Source organism: Alternaria viburni (genome assembly GCF_023758015.1).
Source record: "Alternaria viburni strain BMP 2772 chromosome Unknown scaffold_22, whole genome shotgun sequence".
NCBI lineage: Eukaryota > Fungi > Ascomycota > Dothideomycetes > Pleosporales > Pleosporaceae > Alternaria > Alternaria viburni.
The window spans coordinates 254516-277128 of NW_026055791.1; the positions used below are offsets into that span (position 1 = coordinate 254516).

A 22613-nucleotide genomic window follows, 5' to 3' on the forward strand; every position below is an offset into this window, starting at 1 on the left:
AGATCAGGGTGGGATGATATCACGAATTGAAGTCAACGAGTTCATCGTAGCAATGCAAGAAAATTGACTAAGACGTATACTCATGACCTCGTTTCTTGTACACTATTGTTACACTTGCGCAATTACACATCCTTCTAATTGACCAACAGCCCCAGTCTCTTCAGCGTCTCCGTCCTACCCAGAATAACAAAGATATCATACAACCTCATGCCGTGCTCCTGCCCCGTAACCGTCTTCCTCAAATAATGATACACATCCTTCGCGCCCTTTTTCCCCTCGGGCCTCCCATCAATCATCTCATGCACCTTCTGCATCAAATTCTCCTTATTCCAATCCTTCTCTTCGATCTGCGCTAGCATCTGTGCGCGCATGGGTATATCGGAAGTCGTCGACATGGGCGGCTGCTTATCAAATGGTCGTAGGGGCGTGAAGAAGAATGAGTTGCGGTACAGGAACTCGTTTGCGTTTGTGTAGTTTTCTGCGTCGGCGGTTATGATGGAGCGGATGTAGTCGTCGGGGAGGGGGCTTCCGATTATAGACTTCCAGTCTTGGTAAGGCGAGTCGGGTGAGGTGAGGAGGCGGGAGACGTTGCGGACCATTTCTTCGAGGGTGGGGCCGCCGGTCGAGGCGCGTTGCAGGGCGTGTTTGCGTTGGAGGAACTGCATTTTGCCGAATGTAACGGTAGTGTTGCCTTTTGTGAACTTCAGGCTGAAGTTATCAATTAGTGTTTTCAGGTCCATGACATCGCTCTTTTCTTTGTGGCTCCATCCGAGTAGCGCAGCGAAGTTGGTGAGGGTCTCGGGAAATATCTCCATCTCTTTGAAGGCGGTGATGTCGGTGTCGAAGTTGCGCTTGCTGAGCTTGTTGCCGTTCTCGTCGACGAGGAGGCCGACGTGCGCGAACTCTGGGGGTGTCCACCCGAAGGCTTGGTACATGGCGATGTGCTTTGGCGTGCTGGGCATCCATTCGCTTCCTCGAATGACGTGCGTGATCTTCATGAGGTGGTCGTCTACTACGTTCGCGAGATGGTATGTAGGGAGGCCGTCGGACTTTAGAAGAATCGGGTCTTCGTACGCGGATTCGGTGACATGGCCGCGTCGCTTGAGAGGCCTGAAGGTGCCATAGATGCGGTCTTTGTATGTCGGGTACTGGTCTGGGACTTTGAGACGTATAGTGTGCGCTTCGCCCTTGTGCGCTCTTTCGTCACTCTCTTCCTTGGATATCGCGGGCGGGGCGCATGTGCGGTCGTAGTCGGTTGCGATGCCGAGCTTGTGTCTGTGTTCCGCCAACGCGTTCAAGCGCTCAGAGGAACAGAAACAGCGGTATGCATGGCCTGATTCCAGCAGTTGATGCGCATATTCCCTGTATATCGCGCTCCTCTCTGATTGCTTATACGGTCCATACGGACCTCCAACCTCTGGCCCTTCATCCCATTGCAGTCCTGCCCATCGTAGATCGTCGAACAGTCGCTGCTCGGCGTCGGGTATTGTGCGTTTCTGATCTGTGTCTTCTATCCGGAGTAGGAATTGACCGCCTGTCCGTTTCGCGAGGAGGTAATTGAACAGCGCCGTCCGGAGCGATCCAAGATGGAGGTAGCCGGTTGGTGAAGGCGCAAAACGCGTCCGTGCGGGAGATGTTGGTACGGCGGCCTTTGCATCGGCTTTAGCAGTGTTTTCTTTGATGTGGTAGGTATTCGAAGAGATCGGACGTCGCGAGGCGCGTGAAAGGCGAATTAGACACGATCGGCACGTGTACTGCGACAGTTGTGGGCGGAGTAAGGAAAACGACATGGCGGTGTTGATGCGACGCAAAGGGTTCGAGTTCGCGGGTGAAAATGACGTGCAGGGATTCGACGTTAGTGGGGGCGGCGCCTGCTAACAATTTGGCCCGCATTACCTGCCTGCGATCGACAAATCTGGAGAAACTTTGTTGCCTTCACTCCCACTGGACGAGGCCCTTTACGTCGCTGTATCTCGCTTTATTCTTGTACATACTTTGGACCAGTTTGTCTGCTCCCCAATCACCCACGCCCAACCCAACAACAACACAAAAGTTTGTACCTCCAGTCTACTACGACACGACTCTCACTAACACGATGCCACCTCCAGTGGATGAAGAAATCGACCTCTACGGTACGTATATTGGTCTATATACTCGAGACATTACTGACGCGAACAGAGGTCCTCGAGATCGAGAAGGGCGCGAGCAAGATCGAGATTAAGAAGGCATACCACAAGGTTCGTGAGCAACAACAACGCAAGGGCGACCCCATTCTGACCCGGATAGGCTGCGCTAGCACATCACCCCGACAAGGTCGCAGAAGATGACCGCGCAGAGGCCGAGACCCGCTTCAAGGCCGCGAAACAAGCCTACGAGATCCTCTCCGACGATGACAAGCGACACATGTACGACACCCACGGCATGGCTGCCTTCGACCCGTCCCGAGGCGGTATGGGCGGCGAAGGCCCGGACATCGACGACATCTTTGCGCAAATGTTCGGCGGGATGGGCGGATTTGGCGGAATGCCTGGAATGGGCGGCATGGGAGGCATGCCCGGTGGACGAAACGTGCCACGGAAAGGACGATCGGTAGAGCAGGAGTACGAGGTCAGCCTGGAGGAGCTGTACAAGGGCAAGACGACCAAGTTCTCCAGCACCAAGAACATCATCTGCAACATGTGCAAGGGCAGCGGAGGAAAGCAGGGCGCCAAGAGCAACTCTTGTGCCGTCTGTAACGGACGCGGTACGTCGCTCTTTCATCTCGCATCATCCAGACATACTAACTCTCCCAGGTGCCAAGCAAGTCCTCCGCCAGGTCGGCCCCGGGCTCGTCACCCAAGAGACCGTTCCTTGCGGCAACTGCTCAGGCTCTGGCCAGGTCATTCCCGAGAAGCATCGCTGTAAGAAGTGCAAAGGAAAGAAGGTCGTGGAAACCAGGAACGTTCTCGAGCTTTACATTCCCCGTGGTGCGCGACAGGGCGAGCGCATAGTGCTTGCAGGAGAAGCAGATCAAGTACCCGATCAGGAGCCAGGCGACATCATCTTCACGCTTACAGAGACGCCACACGACGTCTTCGAGCGCGCAGGCGCAGATCTGAGGGCTGAGTTGAAGGTCAGCTTGGTGGAAGCATTAACAGGCTTCAACCGAGTAGTCATCACCCATCTCGACGGACGGGGTCTCAAGCTCAACGTACAACAACCAGACGGCAACGTCCTGAGACCAGGACAAATCCTCAAGATCGAAGGCGAGGGTATGCCTATCAAGCGCAGCGACGCTCGTGGTGATCTCTACCTAGTAGTCGACGTTGAATTCCCCGAGGACGGATGGCTGAAGAACGACGCTGCGGTACAGAAGCTCCGAGATGCGCTACCAAAAGACGACAAGCCGGAAGAAAAGCACGAAGAGGTTGAAGAGGTCGACGTCGAATGGGACGCCGACATGGAGGACTACGGTGCTGGCAGCGGAGACCCACGCGCAGGCGGCGCTGAGTGGGAAGACGATGACGAAGAGGCAGAAGGTCCTCAATGCGCGACGCAGTAGAGAGTCGTATGGTATGATTGACGAATGCATGTCTTGGCGTTGGGAGGGCGACGTTCATTCCGTATTTATACACGCGCGGAGCCGTCGCTGTTATAGATTGGCTTGCATGGCCGATAGGGCTTATACATTTTTCTACGGCATCACGATGCGTAAACATAAAATGACTTTTTTCAGGCTGCATTCACCCATTCGCTTTTGAACGGTTACGTGCCACGGATTTTGTGGCGATATGCGATTCAAGATCGATTCGGTATTCGCAGTACACTGCCATAATACTGCGCAAGTATACTATTGCCATTTGCCTAGGCGTATGTTCTGTTTCTTGTCTCACGCAATTCTTGATCGAAGGATTCTCTTTGTCAAATCTTTGGTCTCAGATCTAGTGAGACTTGTTTACTTGAAGTCAGTAATAAGATCGAGCGCGTTGTCAACACTTGTCAAGACCGAATGTTCTGCAATGATGAACCGATGACAGAACTGATACCTCAGGGAAGCGCAAAACAAGACCGAGACCCAGTCTGATTCAAAAGCTTGAAAGCCGGTTAGAAATCATGTCATCCAGTACAGACAAGAACAAGCATGGAGTGCATACAAATACCGGCAAGTTGCTCGGATGCAGTCGCAGCGTCCACACCATGGATTCCAAATGGGATCTTTCGCCTAACCCGCATCCTCGTATGTTCCATGGTCACTGTCAGCGGTACACAGGTCCCGGAACGCCACAAGCCATGCGTGGATGCCATTCTAGGACACGCACATATAAGCCTCGCGCATTCTCATTGGTCCGCTCGCAAAGTCACGTGCACAGTGGATCTTCTCCTTGGAAACGACTAAGTCGGGTGGGTCGCTTGGGCATCGTTGACCAACCAGCGTCAAAAGAAGAACGGCGCTATGTCGGAAGAGGTAATGTACGAAAGACATGGCCTGTGCGCACGTATGATAACGGCAATAGAGGATGAAGGGATGATGGCAAAGCAGTGGCTTGGTGGAGTCAATTGTTTTGGAACGGGGCTACGCGTCTGTTGTTTAAGTGCTGCTGCCTACTGCTTAGGTTTTGTTCTTTCACTCTCATTCACTCACTCACTCACTCACTCACTGCCAGACCTTGGACCACCCCGAGGTCATACTGGACGGCACTTCTTCTGTTTTTCGTCAGCGTCTTCAGCGAAACAAGCACAGCCATCTAGAGGCACTCTACGCCCTCGTTCCGTCGTTTCTACTACCTCCGATTGGTTCCTTCGCCGTTGTCACACACGTCTTGATCCCATCCAGAGTGGCAGAAATCGAAACCCTACCCAAAATCCACGGCATCCACACCCTCATCAAAACCACAAGCAACTACGTTCAGCATCATTCAAGCCATGGCATCCCCAGTCACAACCGCAATCGTCCTCTTCACGATCCTCCATACCACAACCGCCTCTCCCCTCACGAAGCGCGACGCCGGCTACGCGATCCCCGAGGGCGCCATCATCATCCTCATCCTGTTGAGTGCGGGTCTACTCGTCTGCATGGGTTACGCCATACACAAGACCTTTGGATTCAGAAGAAACCCTAATGAGTTCAGACACATGAGCGCAGAACAACAAGAGTACATGGCCGAGGTGCGGGTCAGGAACATGCAAGGCTTGATGGCGGAGGGAGCGAAGAGTCAAAGGGGTGGTCCCAGGAGGGGGGAGGTGGTCTATGATTAGATAGCGGGGGCTATAAGGTCAGCGGGTTGGAGGGAGGTTGGTGTGAAGATGCGTGAGCATGCATTGGGTATCATATGTTTAGACTGCCTATCTCTCTTCCGCATACACCGGCGGCCTTTCTCCCCTCTCGTACTTCGGCACTGGATCTCTGTCTTCCACATTGCGTTCGTCTTGTACTACGTCTCCGAAGAAGACATCTGCGACGTCAACCCATAGAATCACTCGCTTCATGCCTGTTCTCACACATCTTTCTACTTTGCCCATTCTGCCTTCGTTCTTGCCAATCGCGCTGTTTACCGCATGGACTAGGACTTCCTTTCTGATTTCTTCATAGTCGTGGAACTCCAAGACGACTTGGTCTGCGTACGTGATGTCGGGGTTCGACCATGATGGAAGAGGTGCATTTGGTTGGTACCTAATGGCGAAGAGATGGCGTGTGTATGTGGTGATGATGGTAGGTGGAGATCCCGGTGATGTGTTCTGCCGAATTGGTGTTGCTGTGTACCTGGCTTCTTGTAGTTTGTTAGTACTACTCTCCATGTCATATGACCGTATCGGGGTTCATAGTGCACACTAACCAAATGAAGCCACGCCATCGATGACATCCTGTACCATATCACCAGCCTTCTTCACCCTGGCATCTTGCGGTCCGAAGCCGCCCTCTCCCATCGATGTTTCGATTTCAATGCCATGGGGTTCTCTTCGCTGCCTTCGTTTTCTGCGGACGGCTTCGGTTGCCCATATTTCCATCAGCTTCGTCCTCCGGCTTCCACCGCGGTCCTTGCGGTTCATATGTTCCACATCCTCGCGGGATCGAATCTCAGTGATGTATGCCGAGTCTGCGGGGTGGTGGTCGACACGATGTCCCCATGCAGCGAAGTCACGGGCTATGAAAGGTACAGTCGTCAAGAAAGGGCGAGTATGTTGTGTAGTGTGGATAAGGTAAACCTTTGCGCCTTGAGATACGGTCGACATGTTTGATATGAGTTTGAGATAATGATTGCAATGTCTTTATCGGAATGACCGTCTTTATAGAAAGCTGAACAATGGATGAAGACTCTAGAAAAGGCCGAAAAAATCTATTTTGTTTCATACCCTCTCACACAGACAGCGTGTTTGACATGAGTACGACACCACTGCAAGCAGTGCGGCCGGCATGTCAAGGCGTCATGGTCAGAGCGTTCGGTGAAGTGAGGCGTTTCAGCACAGCGCTGACTTATCTTTGGGCTCTCAAACGGCCATCACGACGTAGCTGAACACGCAACGGCCGCTGCTGGGTGCGCGCGCCACGATAGAAGCCCAAATTGGAGGTTGGCTGAGAGTGCACGATAGCACATTAACCAAATGTCGGTCTGACATAGCAACAGTGCTGAAATGGCGTGCTGTCTGAGAGGCGAATAGGAGAGGAAGCTGCCCAGCTGCCATGTGTTAGACGTTACTGCGTGCGCTAAACCTTCAGCTTCCTCCAGGCCTGCAGGGTACCCATGGCGCATATATGCTTCCGCCGACGAATCCGGAGATGGCTCCTCAGCCTCCTTCCCCGCGTCTACCGAATTGAGGTGCGACAACCAGTCAGCCACGATCGTCCTCATATCGCGACTAATGCATCTTTCAGCGTGCGTGTAACATATCGATCTTTTCTGGGACTGCGAAAGTTACCGGTTATGGGATTGCGAAAGTTACCAGTTCTAGAACGTTGGCGTGGAATTTGGAATGCCACGCCATTTAGGGCTGTTAGATCATTAGCACCGCACGGACTCGCATGGCATCCTTGACATCCTCTTGAATCGCTGCATCACATTTCAATTTTGCCAGGGAAGAGGCTGTCACGATAGGGCTGTCATGTTTCTGTGTTCGACCTGGATATGGGGCGACCTCAACTCAATGGCACGACAGCATTCGTGTCTAATGCGCAGAAGTTTATTCGCACGCGCCCTACGGCTACTACGTCCAGCGCAGTGTTTCGGCGCACTCACGCTCTCTCAGATTGACACGATCCATGATCTCCGATGCCTTCACATTACTCATTATACGTGACCCCTCTTCACAGATTTCACAGATCATGTTTGCTGCAAGCACTTGCCAAAGCTCGCGCTCCTCATGCAGCACGTACCCCAATACCCATGCACACCACCCCTACAACAATGCTCACCTACATCCACCATCCAGCAGGCCCGGTCGTAATCCGCACAACGCACCCCTCCATCGCGCTCTGTTACCAGAAACGTGGTTGGCTAACCACATCATCCTTTGCCCAAGTCCTACGTGACCACCCAGAATGGCAGTCCACACCCGTCTTGCCCACCTTTATCACTTCGAATCCGTCTACTGAGCCTCAAGAGAGCATGTTCGCACGTATCGCTTCCACAGTACTATCCTCACTCAGCGCCACGATAGCCGCAGTACCAAGCTATGCGCCCACGGGAGTGCAGAGTATTGCGCCTCTATTTGTAGGTGAGGTTGGAGATGATATAGATCGAGAGAAACGGGAGGAATTTGTCAATAATGGAGGGCCGATACATTGGATGACGGCGGTAGAACGAACTTGGTATCGAGATCACGGCTTGCCTGTTCCGACAACAGGCTGGCTAAAGTGCAGTCGAAGGTGTGAGGCGATTGAGCATAGACTTGAGAGCGGCGAACTCGACATCGATGTTTCACCACCGGGGTACGAGGCAGCCATAAGCATACGCTAGGATGCATGTCGATCGATGACGCAGGATGCTGTGATCAGAGAACGACGGATACGAATGGTACATGAGCATTCTAATCGTATTGTTGGCACTATGGTATCTCGCGAGCTGAAGACAGCTAAAAGGAAAAGAGCGTTTGGTATCTTTTGGACGTCACCCACACATGCAATAAATCATCCTTTCCTCGTACGAAAACACCATCCCAATATTACGCCTTGGTATCCGGTCAGCGCATCCATCTCTTTGTACAAATAAACACATTACCCCATGTATATACTTGGCACTCGTACAATCGAGCACCTATCTTATGTACTCTTCGCTTCTTCTGGCCATCCTACAAATCCGCGCTCTTGGGATTCACCAGGTAAATGTCAGGTACCTTTGGCACCTGGGGACTCTTTTGCAATGCCAGTTTGATCGCGTCTCTTGTCTTGGCCCCTTCCTTGTTGTCCCCACCGCCGCCAGTCAGTCGCCTCATGCCGCTCCTAAAGCGACTACGCGTATCGTGAGCGACAGGTTTGATAATGTTCTCCAGACTAAAGGTCCCGGCTTTGTCTGTGCTGTTCGAACGACCAGCCGAGTACTCGTCGTCGGAGAACGGCTCGTTTTGTTCGTCAAGAGTGGTGGACGAAAGTGAAGGTGAAATGCGCTGTGGTTGGTTTGGAGCAGATGGCGACGTCACTGATCGGGCATGTAAATTAGGGCGGGGGTGGCTTGTTGGGGGTAAGGTACTCGAAGAAGAGTTGGCAAAGGAGCTAAAAGCGCCCGGGGTCATGACACCAGGGTCCCTAGCCGGGGAGAGCTTGACATCAGAGATGAACCCCGACTGAAATGATGTAACGGATGCGTTTCGCGTAAGAGATTTGTGCAGGATAGGCGCCGTTTGCTGATCGTATAGATTCTCACGCATATCGTGAGCAAACGATCCATTCGCGTAACGCCCCGAGGACGAGAAGTTTGGTAAGTCTGTCAACGTCTCGGCGTCATCGTCATCCTCAAAGAAGTCGTCCAAGCTGTCTAGTTTCATGACCAGTTCACCAATGTGACTGTCGCCCCGAGTATCTTCTGAAGTCATGGTCGCTGTTCGGTGGTAGTCGGATAACGGGCTGAACGGGAATTCTTCTTGGCGGAATTCTACTTTGGGTGTCTCGGTGTCTGGCACATTCATCTCACCGAAATTTCCGCAGGTGTAGAAGACAGCGTGGACGTTGGCCCTCGTCAACTGCGAGTGCATGGCGGGGATCGGAATTGACCAGCCGCTTTCTTCAGGGATACCGTACAATGACTGCGTTTTCTCGAACTGTTTCTTGTACCCTCTGGTGGAGTGAGAACCTGCCATACTCATTCGAATATGCTGCTTGTCGAACGGCGTAAGAGTACTAGTCATGTTGAGATTGATGACGAAGTCCAGAACCCTCAGAGCTTGAGGGCAATACGCACTCTGTAGTAGTCGTAGAAGAGGCGAGAAAAGATCGGATCCTTTGGAGGCCATCTCCGGCTTGCGCATATCGATCTCGGGTAACAGGACGCAGAGGACTTCCATTGTGTTGATCTTCATCCAATCGATGTTGTTCATCAAGAGACCGAGCAGGAACACGAGGCTGCCGAACTCATGTTCTGGGAAGAATGTTGAGCGGATAGCGGACATTGTCTGCGCGAGAAAATCCTTCTCTTGACGATACCTCTTCATTGCGAAGGCTGTCAACGCTTCGGACAGCGATGTGCATTGGTAATGCTGATCGGCAACCTTTGCAAGCACTTCGGCGGTGGCTCGAACACTAGAATCTTTTGCTGTAGAGTCGAACGAGCGTAGGAATCTTGGCAGATTCGCGAGGATGGCGTACATTAGTCGGCTATCATCGCCCACGATGCGGCTGGAAGGTAGGACCACCAATCTCTCCAAGATTCGTAAAGATCGATCCAGACATGTGCTCGATCGGATACCCTTGTACGTCAGTTGAGCAAGGCCTTCGAACTTGCCTTCCCATTTATCCGGGCAACTTTCTTCCAGGATTGCCAGCACCTCTTCGTCGCCCAGATCAAGCTTGTCGAGGAACTTGTCTAGCATCAGCAGGCTCTCCATGAATTCGCCTTCGTGTATGGTATCCAAGCATGCGCAAGTGGTCCAAAACAATTGAGGGTACTGTATGAGGTCGTCCGGTGCTAGTGCTTCGATGATCGTTCGTAACGTCGTAAGTATTTCCATAGAGAATGTCTGTATATCGCTCTCCTCGTCTGATATGGTATTGGAAAGTCTTGCAAGCATGTCGGAAAGCATCTGCTGATCGAGCGAGCTCAAGATGCAGCGGAAGAGCTGGAATGATCGACATGCAATATGTCGGACCGGACACGACGTGGCCCAATTCAGTGCGACTCGCCCCCAAGCTTCTCGAAGCCCAGGGTACGCGAATGAAAAGAATCTCATGACCTCGCCAGCAACATACTCCATCGGCTCGGGAACCTTGAACGTTGAATCTGCAACGTCTTTGCCATTCTTGTCATCGTAACTCCATACCACTTTGGCGTCATGTTGTCGAATACCTTCAATGAAATCTTCGATCGATCTTTTGTTGATGCCTGGCGTATCGTCTTCAATCTTGGAGATGACTAGCTCGTGGATTAGATGCACAAGCATCTCGCGAGACTGGTCCTGAACTACAGAAGTATAGTGATCCCAAAGAACCAAGACCACCTGTAGAAGCAAAGGAATGTGCTCCTTGGCTACCTCAACTGGAGATACCATAAGATCAACCAACAGGATGAGGCAAACTTGTCCCAGAGCGAAGCCGGACTATGAGAATTAGCGCAGTTCATTCCAAGTTTTACTTTATGCTTACCTGCTTGTTGCTACTTGGTAGGACCTGAGTGAGATCGGCCAAGTATGGTAGATTGACGGCGTCTGGTGGTGGTGGCATAGGCTCGCGCTTTTCGCTTACCATGGACCGCGGGTTGATCTGTAGGAGCAAGAATTCGACCACCTTCAGCCCTGCAGGGGTACTCGATAGATGGACTACGATCTGCTTGGAGTAGTCGACGTAGTTTTGTTCCCGTTTGTCTAGGCAAAGGTTGATGATGAAGTTCAAGATTAACTGAACATTTCCACCGTACGGCCCCGTTGCTAATGCTTGCCAGAGCGCCTGAATCTCATTGTGTAGTACGTTGCCGGCCTTGTAAGTGATCTCAAAGAGGTTGACAAGCAGCATGTAAGAATTAGCAGTCGGTCCTCCATCCGGATTTACTTGGAGTTCGACGGATTGCACCCAAGGAAGCATAGCGGCAACCATGTTGCGTTTGTGGTCAGGCTTGAGATCTTTGAAGTAGTAGGAAAATTGCGAGAAGACCAGGAAGGCGAGTTCAGCATGCTGCTTAGCGAGCCTCCGTGACGTCTCGAATTGCGCCAGCTTGTAGACAGCAACAGTCTTGTCAGAAATGCTGATATCTAGATCTTGCAACTTCGAGTTCTTGCCCTCGCGAGCTTCAAGCGTTCGGAGCAATCGCGTTGATTTGGTGCGTATCTCGCTGTTCTCGTGTCCAAGCGTATAAAGACCAGCGCTGAGTACTTTCCAGAATGGCAACGTATAGTCCTCATGTTGTGTGAGGACTTGTGTGACAACTTCAAAGTAGCTTTCCAACGCTTTGCCAGAAACTGCGAGGTAGCACATTTCGATTGCCTTGTCCAGCAAGTATGGATGCTCGCGGTTGTGCAGTATAAGGTTAGTGAGTGCTCGGCGACCAATCGCGTGTGTCCGATCGCTCGGGGTTTCGAAGATGCTCTGGATCCACGAGAGCATGCGTATAACATCGAACTGAAGCAGGACTTTGCTGTCAGTGGTAATACTAACAGGCCCGCCACACAACGCCGCCATGGCACTCAGCGCTGCGGTTCGAAGATCGCGTTTTTCGATCTCAAGAGCCGCAGTCGCGTTGCCTTTGTTGTTTTTATCTACCTCTCGATCAAGCATGGAACGGCGCATCTGTTCTTCACGCTGGCGGATCTGAGACTGGTTTGCCGCATAGCCGCACCACTCTTCCATCAATGTGAATGCAGCTTTCCGGGCTTGGAAAGGCATCCAATGCAAAGGATCACTGGTTTTGTTGATGCCCTCAAACAAAACCTCCACCAGTCCACAATAGTGCGTACGTAGCTTCTGATAGCGCGCTTCGAGTTGGACCTCCGTATCACTCAGGAATATTCTCAGATCCTTGGTGTAGTTCATGAGATTGTTGATTATCCATTCGTCATTGTGAGCCTCAGGGAGCTTGAGAAATTGCTGAGAGGTCAGCTTGTAGACGTGTGTAATCTCAGTCCGAAGATGGTCAGTTCGATAGTTGATTGGGCGAGGACTGCTGATCGTCCGGTTGTGATTTCCCAAGCGCATCTTCGCCTCCTCAGCGCAAGCAGCCACGATCCCTTGAAGCGATTCGAGCAGTGTACGATAGAGGTTGAGGTTGACGGAACCGAGGCCGATGACCGCAGCATCCCGAATGGCGACATTGTCCACTGACAGGAACGGAAGGACTTTGGAAAACAACTCGGTAGCAGTATGTTGCTTGTTCGTGCTAATTTGTGAAGATTTTGAGCTTTTACGCGAGTGATTTCCTTGCGTGGCTGATGTGGCCGTCGGACCGAGACTTGTCAATGTCGTGAAGGCGAATATGAGGTACAACTTCCACTGTTCGATAACGACTTCTGGTGATGTGGAAGCGAGGCGGCCACTGAGCTTGCTACTCCCGGGCTCGAAGGGTGAATACGGCGTAGAGCGCTGACCCTCGGCTAAGGATGATAGAGTGCGATACATCTGTGCAAGTCTCGCACAGACTATGTCACGAGTGAGAGTCACGGCGAAAGGACAAACCTCAAAGCTGATTCGAACCAGATTGGGGAAGATCTTGAACCACAGGGTAGCGTCGTACGGCACGTCGCTACCACAAAGCTCAACAAGGGTACTCTGCACATTGCTCTTACGCATGCCGCGTTGCAATCGACTGCGCTCAGCCAACGACAACTTTTCATCGCTAATGTCGAGAACTCTCTGGGGGCTGCCCTCCATTACCCGGATAACACGTGTATTGGAGCCTCCCAGAGCCGTGTCAAATTCAGTTATGAGGCGTAGCACGGTGACAGCGTACGAGCGGACGCGACGTGAAGGCGAGCATAGGAAGAAGAGACCATGGGACTCAACTTCGTCAACGTGCGCCCACACTGAAGACAGATCAAGAAGAGCCGCGCGATTACCAGAACCGTCATCTGGCGTATCCAATGCTGCTTTACGTGTCTTGCGCTTGATCTCTTCAATCCATATCTCTAGTAGCTCCACGTAGAGTTTCAAGGTGTTCTCGATGTGCCCAGCCCCAAGCATGCCACCATCAGACATAGTGGCATAACGGTCGTCGAAATTAAAGATGAACCGTGCAAAACCAATCGTGACTTGCTGTGCATGTGATTGTCGGGCTATAGATTTGAGTGATTGAGCGGATGACACAGCGATGTTCCCCTGTACGTGGGCTGTCCCGGTGCACAACAGGTTTACCAGTGAATTGAATGGTATATGTGGAGACAGACAGCGGGGTAAAGCCTGAACAGCGACATGCAAGAGGTCATAAAACCCTTGCCGCGGATCTGTGGTGGTCATGTAATCTTCACGAGGAGCGAAACTGAAGGCCGCCGCCATAGGGGTCTTTGGTGTTTGCGAAGAGAATTTCTCGTCGAGTACGGCCTGGCCTCCGAATGCGTTGTCGCAGATGATGGTGATCTCCCCCAAGATCTTACAGAAGCGGATATAGTACTCCTTGGCCACTTCGGCGAAACCGGCGAAGTTCACAGGACGCGACAGACGCTCTTCCTTGAGAAGACTTGACTTTATGGGTAGAGGCTGTGAAGGCCGCGGACTAGAAGGAAGAGCCGGGAGCTCGTTCGATACCGCGTTTGGATCGTAGTCGAACGTAAGTGGAAAAGGCGGCTGCTCCGTGTTTTCGAGATCAGCCATGATGGCCAGAAACGAGCGGATACCAATGACCATACGGTCAGGCTCTAGGTTTTCGACGCGCAATTCTCGGCCCGACAAGAACATGTCGGAGTTGAGCAGGGGAAAGATGATGGTCTTGAAGCAAAGGTCTTGGTACTTGTAGCCGATAATGCGTGTCAGTTGTATCAATGGCTCAGCGATGGCTGGTTCAGTTGATAGGTACGATCGCCTTCCGGGTTGGAACACCATTCGTATGATTTCTTCCAACCGGCGAACAGCGACATTTGGTGCTTCGGTTCCCCGCCTGTATATGTAAGTCCACACTAGCCGACAAATGCCTCGAAGGGCGATGGCTCTGGTTGCGCGCTCTTTGAGTCGTGGCTGAGTAGACAAGGCGAGCGCAAGCCATTGCGAGAGAAAGGTTTCGGTCGGAGAAGCACATAGGATGGCGGCCATGAGTGGGAAGGCTTCGTGCCAGTGTTTCGGCTTGCCCAGCAGTATGGCAGCGCGCTGCTTCATCATGTCGATCACAGTCTTCCATCTAGGAGCGTTGAGTTCAATGGTCGCTTTAGAGGTGATACGTAATAAGAGTTCCCTTAGGACTTGGCAGTACGCATATTTAACCGGCTGGCCGTGGGCACTGGTGAAAAGCTTTGCCATGGAAAGCATGAAATCACATGTCCGGTCCCAGGTGTCTTCAGGATATGACTTCGCTTGTAGGTGCCTTAGAGCGCGAATGAGCAAGGCGCCCTTGGCTTCATGGTCTCGGTTGTACTGATTCTTGATGGCCAAGTGACCATCGACGATCTTCAGGTCGGTGATGAACTTGTCTTGCACTTGCTCAAAAATGAGGCCACTCAGCACACCGAGCAGTTGACTGTAGATGGTCCAATTGGCGAGGTTGAGAGGGGATATGTCGACGAGGTCAGGGTCCACGGTGCTGAGCTGGCCGTAGAAAAGACCAAGAAGACGGTCGGCCATCTCAAAAGTCAAGTTATGGAGGTCGGTTTGGGTCATGATCTCGATCAGGACGCGGCAAAGGATGTAGGTTGAGACAGTCGAGCGCTGTTCCGCTTGTGTGACAGTCTGCTGCAGAGCGACGATGTGGTCGGGGCCAGATGCTACAGAGGCTGCGGATTGATTATCCAGTTGTTGGACCGGTTCAGTATTACGTCGAGATAGCGCAGGATGGAGTTGAAGCCCTGGGTTGGCTTGTCGGGCAGTAAGTAAGTGAGTGCGCTGCTTGGACGCCTCCTCGCTCTTGGCTTTGCGCCATAGCATGATGGTGTCTATAAGCGGCTTTGGCTTGTGGCGCGCAATATGGCCCAGGGCCGCGATGAGCTGGTCGAAGGTAGGGTCTACACCAGGTCCACAGACACCCTCTACCCGGGCCTCAGGCTGGCCTCTCTCCGTCATGCACTGGTTGATCTTCTGCTCGGCCTGGCTGATGAAGGCGTTGAAGAGGTGGTGCAGGGCATATTCGCCAACCGTCTTGAGTTCGTGGGGATGCGGCGGGTGGCGCGACTGGGAGCGGTGGTGATTGTGGCCCTTTCGCACGGATCTGGCACTCGGCGCCCGCTCAGGCTTGCGGTGAGAAATGCTTCCATCGCTGGATGCCGCCTGTGGCCCCACGCCGGCATAGACGTTCCCTGTGCCTGCGCCAGGCTGCATGCCGTTGGCGGCGAAGGCGTCGGCTATTGATTCCTGCGACATGAGGGCTCCATCGAGGGTTGCCCCGGCGGCGGCGGCGATGATCTGGGGGCTCAGCGGGCTGGTGGCGGGGGAGTTGACGAAGCTGGTGTTGCGCGAGTGCTGGATGCCGTGGACGATGGACGTGTTGCGGTTGTGGGCGTACGAGCCCGAGGGCTTGCGCTCGAGCGTCGTCAGGGTGCGGTCGGGGCTCGAATTGCTGCTGGCAGCCTTGACGGCCGGAGTCTGGGAGCGCGAGGCGATGGTTCGTGACGAGGCAGTCAGCGCACGCCCGCGGGTCTGGCTGGGCTCACGCGAGGCCGACGAGGGGTGCTCTATATGGTGCGACACATTCCCAGCAGCTGGTCGAGCTTGCAGGAGAGGGAAAGCAGCTGCATTGGGCAAGGCACAGGGGTCAGCACAGTTCTGAGGCAGCGCGGAGAAGCGTCGACGTCAAGATAAGGCTTTGTCGCCATGGCACCTGAAGAGCCGGCACTGTCAAACTCCAGGCCGCGTGGGGAGTGCGTTTCACAGCTGAATGACGACGGGCCTGGGGCTAGGGAAATGCTACTCACACATGCCGCAGGCTTCGCGTGCAGCATCTTCCGTGGCGCGCGGAGAATACTGCAGCCTATCTTCCAAGGCTCAAGACGTAGAGGGCGCCGTTAAAGGGTCGCGACGGCTGTCATGGATGTCTCGAGGTGGATGAAATGGGTACGTAGCGGTGCCCTGTGCCTGACTAGCCGCCGTCTAGCCTGATTCGAGGCAACGATCATCCATGGCGCCCGGCATCAACACGGCTCTGGAGATCGATCCGAGCCTGGAGATTATTCAGTCCCACGTGGTCTGCCTTTCTGGGAGCTGGGCATGGCAAGCTATCGATAGGCCTCGAGAGCCTCATACGTAGGTGAGGGGTTCCTCCCGTGTCAGTATGCCTCCTAGGCAGTTACTGAGAGGTACCTGATAACGGGCGCTTCTATCCTAGATACCTAGGTAGTGCTCAGCTGACCTTGATCGGAAGGAAGAGTATTGGTAACTGCCGTACGCGATGCTTCTCCATCTGTGATTTGTCGTTCACCATGCACATGTCTATTCGTACATGAGAATAGTAGGCTGACTCATTATGACACACGTGCAGTAAGGCTGGAGATGCAAGACTGTAGACGTGGGAGTTGCGACATCTTAAACGCGCAGTGATGACAAGACTTAGATATCTGCATCGGGATAGGCGCCTCTTTACCTCAGTCGATACCTAGGTACTGCCACCTGCACTTGCTCTGGCTGCGCATATATATGCACTTCCAGGCTTCGCTTAGTCTACGGTCTTGGTGCGTGAAGCATCCATGAGATGATACCAGGAACACCCAGGAAGACGGCTGGCTGCCTTTGAGCACTGGGCAAGACGCCTCGTCATCTTTGCGCAATCATACGCGAAAACTCTACTTTAAAGCGAACTGTGAATCTATTGTCAGGGCGGGAAAGTTTCCCGCCCTGGAGTTGGCCATCACATGCTTACTGTCTCTATCATCGCCTAGCCTTGCACGACTGTCGCGTGCATGCTGCATCTTTCTTACCGCCGGCTTGACGCTGCTCCTCTGTAGATTCGATGCCTCCATCTGCCGTGATTCGCACGAGGTCGTCGTATGTGTGGCCGCAGTGTGCCCCACAAAGGTACCGAAGTGCTGGCGGGGTTCTTGGTAGCCATGGCGGAAAGGCCGCGAGGGTCGGGAAAGTCAGGGTCTCACCTGAGGCCCGCCGTTGTTTCTGAGCTGCCCCAGCGGAATGGCTGCGGAACGCTTCGGCTTCCGATGGGCGTCTGCCAGTCAGTGACGGCACCACTTTTGGCCACTTTACCCGTGTCGAGGAAGCGGTCAGAGATGTGTAGAGTCTAAAGGCGAGATCATCGTTTGGTGTGCTGTCTCAACAGCCTGCTTGCGGCTCCGTGGCCAGATCTTGATAAGATTGAGTTGAGACGCACGGCCACTTGCCATTCCGATCCTCCGTTGCGAAGCCGCATACAAATATTACCGTGTCGTTTCCAATCCCCTTCCGGACGGCAACTTTCTACCGTGTCCATGTCAGTCAGCCCCTCATTCTCCCGCCGACTCTGCTAACGCCCCTCTCAGCACCATGGCACAACTCGACACCTTGGACCTTATCGTGCTGGCCGCCCTCCTGGTCGGCACAGTAGCCTACTTCACCAAAGGCACCTACTGGGGCGTCTATGGAGACCCCTACGGCAGCTCCATGGCCACGGCCAATGGCGCTGCAAAGGCTGGCAAGTCGCGCAACATAATAGAGAAGATGGACGAGACGGACAAGAACTGCGTCGTCTTCTACGGTAGCCAGACGGGCACGGCAGAGGACTATGCCTCCCGCATCTCCAAGGAGGGCCATTCGCGATTCGGCCTCAAGACCATGGTGGCAGATCTGGAGGAGTACGATTTCGAGAACCTCGACACCTTTCCCGAAGACAAGCTCGCCGTATTCGTACTGGCCACCTACGGCGAGGGCGAGCCCACCGATAACGCCGTCGAGTTCTACGAGTTTATCGGTTCTGAAGATGTCAGCTTCTCGGAGGGTGGCAGCATCGACGACAAGCCCCTCAACAAGCTCAACTACGTCGCATTCGGTCTCGGTAACAACACATACGAACACTACAACTCCATGGTCCGCAACGTCGACAAGTACTTGACGAGGCTCGGTGCCACCAGACTGGGTGCTGCTGGTGAGGGCGACGATGGCGCTGGCACCATGGAAGAGGATTTCCTCGCCTGGAAGGAGCCCATGTGGACTGCTGTTGCCGAGAAGATGGGTCTGGAGGAGCGCGAAGCCATGTACGAGCCCGTTTTCGAAGTCAATGAGAAGCCAGAGCTATCTCCCGAAGATGACACCGTTTACCTCGGCGAGCCCAACAAGAACCACCTTGAGGGCAACCAAAAGGGTCCTTTCAACGCCAACAACCCCTTTATCGCCCCCATCGTCGAATCTGCCGAACTCTTCAACTCCGACAACCGAAACTGCCTACACATGGAAATCAGCATCGCTGGATCCAATCTGTCATACACCACCGGTGATCACATCGCCATCTGGCCCAACAACGCCGGCAGGGAAGTCGATAGGCTGTTCAAGGTTCTCGGCAAGGAAGACAAGCGCCACACGGTTATTTCAGTCAGAGGTCTCGACCCCACCGCCAAAGTTCCATTCCCGTCGCCAACTACGTACGATGCCGCCGTCCGCTTCCACATTGAGATCAACGCCGCCGTGTCGCGTCAACTTGTCTCTGTCATTGCACAGTTTGCGCCAAACGACGAGATCAAGGCTGAGATCGTGAAACTCGGTAGCGACAAGGACTACTTCAGGGAGCAGGTTACCGACCGCAACCTCAACCTTGGCCAGCTGCTCGAGATCACCGGAAAGGGCGCCACATGGGACAAGATCCCATTCTCATTCCTGTTCGAAACCATGGTCAAGATCCAACCTCGTTACTACTCCATCTCCTCGTCGTCTCTGGTCCAGAAAGACAAGATCTCCATCACTGCTATTGTTGAGTCCATCGAGAAGCCCGGCGCACCATACGCTTTGAAGGGCGTCACCACCAACTACCTCTTGGCCTTGAAGCAGAAGCAACACGGCGACCCCAACCCGGATCCTCACGGCCTGAACTACACCATCACCGGCCCTCGCAACAAGTATGACGGTATTCACGTCCCGGTTCACGTCCGCCACTCCAACTTCAAGCTTCCTTCAGATCCTTCCAAGCCTATCATCATGGTCGGACCCGGTACTGGTGTCGCACCCTTCCGTGGTTTCGTTCAAGAAAGAGCTGCACAGGCAAAGGCTGGTCAGAATGTCGGAAAGACCATTCTGTTCTTCGGGTGCCGAAAGCAATCAGAGGACTTCATGTATGCCGATGAATGGAAGGTAAGTCTCATGATGCCATGTCAACCACTCATTCCGGGCTAACACAATCTGCAGCAATACCAAGCAGACATGGGCGACAAGTTCGAGATGCACACTGCTTTCTCGCGAGACGGTCCCAAGAAGGTCTATGTACAGAACAAACTTGAAGAGGCCGGCGAAGAAGTCAATAAGCTGCTCGAGCAGAAGGCCTACTTCTACGTCTGCGGTGACGCCGCGCATATGGCCCGCGAGGTAAACACGCTTCTCGGCAAAATCATCTCCAAGTACAGGAACGTGCCGGAGACAAAGGGTGAGGAGATTGTCAAGGCCATGAGGGCGTCGAATCAGTACCAAGAAGACGTCTGGTCATGATGCGTCAAGGAGCGGGGAGATTGTTTTAGAAAGAGCTTTTTGAGCATGCATTTTCATGGTAGAATGGTGTGAGCGATGGCGTTTGATCTGACGAAAACATTTCGCATTGGAGTATATTGGCTCTAAATCTGAAGCCTGGATGGACATGTACAGTTATGTGACCACCATCTTACATAGTCTGCAGTGTGGGACCAGCTCATTTGATCAATCATAAATATCAAACTCTTCTGATTCACCTCTCACTCAGCTGATTGTGACATGTATCAAGAAAGATGTTGAGCGACCGCAGCCTAATGCTGTGGTGCGCTGCTGTGGTAGGCAAAACGTGCGCTAGTTCACACGGGCAGGGTCCGGCCATGATTGGTCGATGCACGTGCGCGCGCGGTGCCTGCCGCGGGGATGGCTCCCATAAACCTCGTCTATAAGCATCAACGCCTCGCATGCATACACACTGCTTCAAAATAGTTTCGTCATCTGCCGTTCCCGCCCATCAACTGCGCCGCGATAATCGACGAAGGGTCTTCTCCATCACAAGCTCGAGTTGCGGCCCCCAATGTCTAGGACGCCTACTCGGATCATTGCGTGGCAAGCCTTCATTGCTCAGAGGTGCAGGCACGTCTCGTTATAATAGACACTGCCGTCATGCGTACGATAAAGGTTTGCACAGCAGTTCCGGCTAAGTATCATCTTCTGGATTTACCTGGTCGCGCGTCGCATGCTGAAAACCTTCATGGCAGGATGACCACAGCCAGTCACTCACCGCTACAACCTCAGCATGCGGGGCATCCGCTCGAACCCTTGAGGAAAACGCAGTGTCGCGAGATGCAGCAGATCCTGGGGAGTCTTATACGAAGCTGCGTTCTTCCTCATCTGCTCTTTGTGTCACCCCGCGGATGCTTGTAACGAATGCCGATCCGCCCCGTTTCTCCCTCTCTGCGATGACGGTAGCGAGAGAATCCGGAATCCAGGTCCGAGGTTGAGCTGGGTAACGTTGGAAGAATCGCAACGAAGCATCTCTCAGGCTGCTCAGTACAGAATGACAGAATTTGGTGAGAGGTGCAGCCCTGGGGGGAGAGAGGTGCATATTTGCCCGGCGTACGGCATGCACGACTCCTGAAATGACCTTACAGGCAGGCATGCTGAGCGGGATCGGCCAGCCATCGCATAGCAGGGCGCCACCGAACATGGACCCTGGACGCATCATCCACCTGGTAATTCTAGGCACTGGCGGATGTTCTCTCACCGTGTCGGCACTGCCACGAGACCAACAACAGCCGCTTCAAGAGCCGGACAACCGATCGGATAGCTGCTTCGCAACAAATGCGACACGGTAATCAGTGCGCTTGCGCCTACGCACCACGCGAGGAAGCGGGCAAACCTCCATTCGTGAAGTTCGTATCACCCACACGCCATTTGGTCCTGTGCCTAGCACCTGAGGAGTGGAGTCCAAACATGATGCTGGCTGGAATTGTCTCTCTCACTAGACTTGGAATCACCGGCTGGCTCAGTTTCTATGTGTACCTCACTTTTGAATTTGAGTATCTTCAGAGGGACGCCTTGCACACGATTTGCTCCCGACGCGCTTTTGCTTGTATGAGAGTGACGTTGCTCATATTACTAGGAAAGGTGGGTCAGGCCACAGGCTTCGGACTTGCCCCTTGCGTCTGCATTACCGCTGCAGATGGTCAAATATCGTTTACCCTGGTGATCTCGCCAAAGAAGGTGCAGTCCCCCCGGTTGAGATACCAAAGACGTCTCGCATGAAGGCGCACTCCCAACGGTATTCGAGCATCGCGCATCCATCTCAAAACCGTGATCTACAGAGTTACAACCGGCAATGGCTGCACTGCGCCGGCTCGTCGCGCAGGTTACAGGTGTGCAACAGCGCGCCGCTCCGTCAGGTTACGAAAGGTCTATTATGGCATGGCGGAAGTCTGGCTGCAAAGCGCTGTAAGAGTATCCCCCTGTCTGTGTAGCCCTACTAATCGCAAAGCAGACCAGACAGTATTCAATCAAGACCTGCGCATGTCTCGAGTTGGGTCGTTGCGTGTGCCCAGTTGAAGTGTGGAGGTGAGGAAACGACAGGTCGAGTCCCCTTGACAGAAGCATGCGCGCCAGAATCATCGCAACTGCCCCGGTTGGGACGTTCACGTAGCAACAGACAATGACGTCTGTTGCCCAACGTCATTCCAAGATACTGCTCAGCCTTGCTGCAAGGGCGATATAACTGCATTGGCCGTTGTCACGGTGAAAAGTTGGCTGCAGCAAGTGGCAGCTAGACTCCACACGAACGCCTCGTCATTTGTATGCTACACACACTGCTCCGAGAAAGGTAAGGCTGCATCCTGAGGAGGCGCGACGAGTACACCACTTGATGCAGGATGTTATGCTTGCAGCGTTCGCCATACCGTACTCTCGGTGCATCCATCCAGCATGTGCGTCCTTGCTTGCAGTCGATGTATAAGTGCAGTGCTCTTCCCATCACGGCGACGGGGACAACCCAAAGCCCCGTAGCTTCGCCCGGAAGCCTGATCTGACATCACTATTCCAACAGCTTTTTCACCATATTACTAGGCAATTTCCAGATAAAGAAGCGACGGTATCCAAAGTGCAAGAGTTCGGGTGGCGCTGTGTTGTAGTGCGTCTGTTCCTCCTCGAGGCGGAGTCATTGGGAAGGTGAGCCTCTCTGTTCGCCGTCATGGTTCTTCTTCGCGACTTCCCTCTGTCAGATTGGGGCTTCCTTTCTCACGTCGCT

General features: G+C 53.4%; 5 protein-coding genes across 5 annotated transcripts; 2 read left to right on the forward strand and 3 right to left on the reverse strand.

Annotated features, from left to right (window-relative positions):
• Positions 1–134: 134 nt before the first annotated feature.
• On the reverse strand, positions 135–1790 carry J4E79_008874 (uncharacterized protein; the record flags this gene model as incomplete). The annotated part of the gene is made up of 1 exon (XM_049357727.1): positions 135–1790. The coding sequence occupies one exon, from the start codon at positions 1788–1790 to the stop codon at positions 135–137; it is 1656 nt and encodes a 551-aa protein (XP_049207766.1).
• A 305-nt stretch (positions 1791–2095) lies between these two features.
• J4E79_008875 (uncharacterized protein) lies at positions 2096–3541 on the forward strand (the record flags this gene model as incomplete). Its single annotated transcript, XM_049357728.1, has 4 exons — positions 2096–2132; positions 2179–2237; positions 2287–2743; positions 2793–3541. The coding sequence occupies 4 exons, from the start codon at positions 2096–2098 to the stop codon at positions 3539–3541; spliced, it is 1302 nt and encodes a 433-aa protein (XP_049207767.1).
• A 1781-nt stretch (positions 3542–5322) lies between these two features.
• On the reverse strand, positions 5323–6210 carry J4E79_008876 (uncharacterized protein; the record flags this gene model as incomplete). Its single annotated transcript, XM_049357729.1, has 2 exons — positions 5323–5747; positions 5814–6210. The coding sequence occupies 2 exons, from the start codon at positions 6208–6210 to the stop codon at positions 5323–5325; spliced, it is 822 nt and encodes a 273-aa protein (XP_049207768.1).
• A 2052-nt stretch (positions 6211–8262) lies between these two features.
• Positions 8263–16162, reverse strand: J4E79_008877 (uncharacterized protein; the record flags this gene model as incomplete). The annotated part of the gene is made up of 3 exons (XM_049357730.1): positions 8263–10719; positions 10766–15975; positions 16159–16162. 3 exons carry the CDS (start codon positions 16160–16162, stop codon positions 8263–8265), a joined length of 7671 nt encoding a protein of 2556 aa, XP_049207769.1.
• Positions 16163–17713: 1551 nt separating this feature from the next.
• On the forward strand, positions 17714–19858 carry J4E79_008878 (uncharacterized protein; the record flags this gene model as incomplete). The annotated part of the gene is made up of 2 exons (XM_049357731.1): positions 17714–19507; positions 19562–19858. 2 exons carry the CDS (start codon positions 17714–17716, stop codon positions 19856–19858), a joined length of 2091 nt encoding a protein of 696 aa, XP_049207770.1.
• Positions 19859–22613: the final 2755 nt, after the last annotated feature.